General features: G+C 43.1%; 1 protein-coding gene across 1 annotated transcript; it reads left to right on the top strand.

Annotated features, from left to right (window-relative positions):
• Positions 1 to 814: 814 nt before the first annotated feature.
• On the top strand, positions 815 to 2,201 carry LOC104548910 (matrilysin-like; the record flags this gene model as incomplete). The annotated part of the gene is made up of 3 exons (XM_010195063.1): positions 815 to 940; positions 1,441 to 1,602; positions 2,162 to 2,201. Coding segments are annotated over 3 exons (311 nt in total), but the record flags the coding sequence as incomplete, so codon positions are not given.
• Positions 2,202 to 5,703: the final 3,502 nt, after the last annotated feature.

Genomic DNA, 5,703 nt, shown 5'->3' with positions numbered 1-5,703 from the left:
ACCGAGCGATTCTGTGATTCTGTGATTGTGCCATGAAGAGTCAACTAATGTGCTGGTCAAAGTGAGAAAAGATTCTGCAAGCTGGAATGGGTTTTAATCCCTCATCATGCACTAGGACAAGGTCTCTTCTCCTTGTGTTAGCCCTGCCTCAAAGTCCACTCATGTGGTCTGGCGGAAAGGACACAGATCAGCATTTGAGTCCTCAAATAATCCTCAATCAAGTCAGGGCTCACTAAAGGGTCAGGGGAAATTTTCAGATACCATCCTGTGAGCTCTTGCACTCAAGGTAGGAAATGGTGACACTCCACGTGCACTGTGATAGAAGTAGGTAATAGGCCATGCCCTAAGGCTGGACAAATGAACTCAGCTCTTCAGGAAGATGAGTATCTGTCCCAAATCACTGTCTTCCTCCAAAATCAGTACAAGTGAGAATGCCTACAACTAATGTTGCCCAGAACTTTCCAACACAGGAAACATTCAGATGTTTACAATGTTGTCAAGCATTAAGTTTTTATTCTGAAATAATCCCCAACGGCTGCCTCAGAAACATGGTTCTGACAAAGGCTCAGAAAAAATGTTCAGCTCTTTCTGAAATATGCAGCAACCTGAATGATGAAATATCAGTTTTGAGGTTAAGTTATGAATTTGGCGAGTGTTTCCTGTTCTTCATTTTTACAACATCCCTGCTATTGCAGAATTTTTTTTAAGGCTGGCTAATAAACTAAACTAATGCAAACAAACAACATGCTTTCTTTTGCTGAATTTAAGTATTACAGCTGATGTCATCTATTGACATTTATTCTTTCAAATGCAGAGCATGGTGATGGATATCCTTTTGACGGACGAGGTAACACACTGGCTCATGCATTTGCACCTGGAGAAGGGCTTGGTGGAGATGCTCATTTTGATGATGATGAAAGGTGGTCAGAGTATAATCAAGGTAAAACCTACGTGTGTGTGTGAAGGGGGAAGGCAAATATTGTACATGTTAGAACAACACAGCCATAGGAAATGCTTTGCATGACTCTTCATGCTTCAGGACCATTTCAGTACCAATATTTCCGTGTGCTTCATCATCATTAGCAGCTACATAATTCCTGTTCTGATCATATTTTAAAGCACTTTTCACAGGCTAAACAAGGACTATGAACCTCTATTTTCTACATAAATTCTGAAAAGGTAAAATGGCTTGTAGGAGTAAGGTTGACTAAAAACAGAGTTGGAAAGAGACTCAGGGTCTCTAGATACATATGCAAGGATCAATAATGCTTTTATTAAAATATTGTAGTTAAATAAGAAAGATCAGTAAAAAATGATCAAAGCCCTGTGGTTTCATTCCAAGGGAATGAAATACATAAATTCTTCCGCTACATCAATTTTTTGTATGTTAAAAAGAGATGTCATATCTTTAACATACTTTTCTATGCTTCTGTGCTGCAGAAGTTAATTTGTTCCTTGTTGCTGCTCATGAATTTGGCCATTCTTTGGGACTTGCTCACTCAAATGTCCGTGGAGCTCTGATGTACCCTATCTACTCATATGTGAACCCAGCAACCTTCAAACTTTCAGAGGACGATAAGCGAGGAATTCAGAAGTTATATGGTAATTTCATTATAAGATTTGATTTTCAAGATAAAACCTACTGGGGTTCAGGTTTTTCTACTCTCTCTAATTGCAAGGGCCTTGTCATATGAACAAAAAGGATGGGGAACAAACTTAGGAAAAACACATTCCTGTATACTTAGTTCACTATGTTCCTGCTGTAGCGTGTCCTCACAGAAATCAAGAGGTGACAGAGCAGCAGTGCAGCAGTCTGGTGCACTGTCTTCCTGCACACCTGTATATTGCCTAACAAATCCTGGGGACCTTGTCCTGCAAATGAGCTGTTTCAGTGAGTGAGGCTAATGGCAGGGAAATGAGAGACACTGTGCCACTTACCAAGTCAATGGGACAGGTCAGTGAAGGCAGGAACTACTTGGCAATAGGAGGGGAGCCTAATGAGAATTGATCCCATGGGGTAAACTTTGCCAGGTTTGCTTTTCTTTAGGCACCACCTTCCTCAGGGCACGCTACAGGAACACTGTAGCATGTAGGAATGAAACAGCTGCCTGTATTGTCCATTTCCAACACAGTCTCTATGTTTTGTGCTTCTTTCCCACAGGGAGAAAGTCACCAAACTCTTGAAGATAGTGCTTCAAAAAGATCAAAGAATTCACATCTAGTTGTTTTGGTGTTCCAAAACAATTTTAATCTTCTAGCTAATTAAAGTGGTGAACTCCTGGACAGCACTTTCTCTCCCTGAATTTTATATTGATTCATTCACACTTTATAAAATTTCACTTAAAAATTAAAAACGCCAAACATGTATACTCTGTTGTCTAATTTATTTTTTTTACTTCTGGCATTTTACTGGGGGATTAAGTAATTACTGCATGTGTGATAGACAGACAGATTAATATCTTTCTGAATAGAGGTATAGGTACCTAAAGAGACTATGTGCATTCACTGCTGGAGTATAAACCCTGTTCCTGGCTTGTTTTCAGTTCCCATGCATGTCCTGGACCTTTCAGAGTACCTACTGCTGCTGTCTCAGAATCACAGTGTGCTTCCCATACAGCTCACACATAGAGGAGAAGGTCTCCACAGTCTGTCCTTCAGCATGGGATGGGATGCTTTCCCAAGGGGATTTCTGTCCTCCCTGGCTTGCCAGAGAAGCAGGTTTAAGAAGTAGTGGACTAGGGTTCCCATTGTCCACTGTGATATTCAAATACCTCCCAGGTATTTTGAAATTTGGAAAGAAAAAAAAACCCAGGAATTCTCCTTCCCTCCTCACCCTGACATAAAACAAAAACAAGCAGAGACAGGCATAGCCCTGGGAAAACTAGAATGACCTCCTGGCCGCTGGAGTGCTGAAGCTGGTTGGTTATCCCGGGGGCCTGAGCTGCTCTCTGCTGCAGGGTGGGATGTGTGTCTTCCTGCCATAACTGAAGAGCTCAAATGACATGGGAAAATATATCCATGTCTCTCAATCCCAGGAGAAAATGTCCATGATTTCCTGGCTCCCAGAGCAACACATCACCTGAGAAACTTCAAAGCCTCCACTGGGTTCAGTCCTTGGAGAGGTTGGGAAGGATGTGATGAGAACAGCTTACTTTGTACACAGGCAGTGATCTACAAATATTGGAGCTTTTTTTGCATATTTGACACAATAAACTCTTATGGGATCAGTGGTTTCTCCATTAGGAGATTTTTATGCTCCCTGACGGGGAGAAAAGGCTTCTTCCACCTTCATACATTTGTCAAATGTGCACAAAGGTCTAGTTTCTCAAAAGACTGGCAGCATTTCCCCGCCCTTATCCAAAAGCCTTTTCCAGTTCAAGAGCTGCTGCCTGGCAATTCAAGCGTTCTGAGGTCACATACAACTGGGAAACATTTTGCCCAACCCCAGTTTTGGTGCAGGACACCTGAGAGAAGGAAGTCTGCTAATGGGCAATGTAGGACACAAGAAAGTGGTGGCAATTTCTGCAAATCAAGGGCTGGGTGGAAAGCAGAACAAGCAATTTTAAACTACCTACACAAAGAGGACTCATCCCGTGTTCTCTCAGCAACCAGACATATGTTTCCCAGGACAGCATCTAAAGACTAGTACACTTCCCAAGGTATGCCTAGTTCCCACTCAAGTTTCTGGGTACCAGCTAATCACTGGAGTTTGCTCCTCCTGGCTCCCTGGAGCTGAAAGGGATGTGAAACAAGCTGTAAGGAATGATGGTCAATTTCTCTGTCACATTGAGAAACTACCTTTTTATGCCTTCCTTCTGACCCCTTCTAATTACTCTCTTCCTAGCTAACACCTTAGCTTCAAGGTAGTCCAGCAGAAAAAGGATCTTCACCATCCACAGGATCACCACCACTCTGTGATTGCTTTGGATGTGCCTCCAGCAATGGCAAGACAGAAACCCTACAGCTACCTCCTCCATAAGGAGAGGGAGCAATCAGCTGAAAAGAGGAGGAGAGAGAATTAGAGCTCCTGATCTGACAGCAGTAGCACCAAATGGTGGGATGGCTGAAATAAGTCACTGACTGAGACATTCTGAGTGTCAACTATATGTAAGTATAGGGCAGGAAGAATGGTTCCTTCAAGTTCTTCCCTCTCATAAAGGTTTCATACCTCTGGTAAGACAGAATTTTAAAAATACTCCTATCAGTTACTAGCCATTTCTTCCATGTGAGGCTCAAAGACGAAGTAGCTAGTGCTAAGTGGATATTATTCTGAGGGCACAGATGTCTTCAGGTATGAGAAAAACAGGAAGCCCCAGAATGGAGGGTCAGATCCCAGACTGCATTAAAGACTATGAAGAATGGGATTAGTGAGCTCTGTGGCCTGTGCAGGTGCTTAACCAAGGCAGGGCCTGGAAACATACAATGTTGACAGGAAGCACCCTGTTCTTTTGTCCAAAGTCCCTACAGGCAACACAGCAGAAAACAGAGACACACTGTGCTTTTTATTGAGCTCAGGTCACTCACTAGTGCTTCTTCAAGAGAAAACTGACATAGAAGACAGACATCATCAGAGGAAAGACTGCAGAAAAAACCATTTCTAAGGACACATAGGACAATCCACGTACCGTGCTGGAGGAGGCACTGTACTGACAAATGAGGAAGGCATGAGAACAAATACTTGACTGAAAGTACCAGATCTGGTTTTTAGTGTACAGTTCATTTCCATATGAACTGAGATGAATGGGATAAAGCTCCAGAGGTATATTGCTAGGAAGACTGTCCTGACAATGGGACGCATCCAGGAGACAGCTTCCAGCGAGCACACGAGCTGACCGGCCTGCAGTGGAGCCTGCACAGGGTGGGAGTGAGGCACCCTTGTGTCTTGAAGGAGGCATCCCTGAGAAGCAGCAGCACTCAGCTAGCATCTCCACAGCACCTGAAATAAAGTAGGAGCCAGGATTCTGGTCTTCAGAGGGTGCAAAGGTACCACTGATGATCTTGCCTCTCACTGAGCTCCTGTTGCGCTTCCATCGACATACAGGACCTGTCCTTTGGGGAAAACGGCTGCCACTGGTAGAGCTCACCCTGCTTACTCGATATGAACTCTGCAATATCTGCCTCCATCTAGTGGTACAGCTCGGCAAACTGCACTGGCTTTACAACCTATTGCAAAGTGCATCTTATCCATCCACAAGCCCACAGCAGTTACTACTATACATCCCACCATTAGGGGAAATCAGGGACAAGAGCAAATTTAGGAAGGGTGCTGATGGCCTCCTTCTTCACTTTTCCTACTGCATTCAGTGTAAGTTTTTACATGCTCTCTCTAGTACATATCTGAGGACATTTAAGTGCATTGTGTCACTTAAATAGCATCTCCCCCCTCCTCTTCCATACAGAAGAAAGAAATGAGTAACCACATAATATTTTGTTTTGGCAGGGTTTTGAATTTTTGTTTTCTTATACTACTTCTTGGTTTTTTTTTAATAAATAAATAAATGCAGCTTTGTTGTTCCAGATAGTACAACGAGCAGCAGATGAACTCTCAAATGCATTAACACTTCTGATGGGTCCTTTGACTACCCACATGCAAGAGATAAGCTTTGCTCCTGTTTTAGAAAAGTCGTGGTTACTACCCTAGAGAAGTCATTATTGGGACTTACCCAGTCATTCAAGCTTGGGGACGAGTGGCTGGAAAGCTGC

The sequence above is a fragment of the Mesitornis unicolor genome, unplaced genomic scaffold (genome assembly GCF_000695765.1).
Source record: "Mesitornis unicolor isolate BGI_N332 unplaced genomic scaffold, ASM69576v1 Scaffold51901, whole genome shotgun sequence".
Lineage (NCBI taxonomy): Eukaryota > Metazoa > Chordata > Aves > Mesitornithiformes > Mesitornithidae > Mesitornis > Mesitornis unicolor.
Note: the sequence above shows the minus strand (reverse complement) of the source record. Positions and strands in the feature narration are given on the sequence as shown.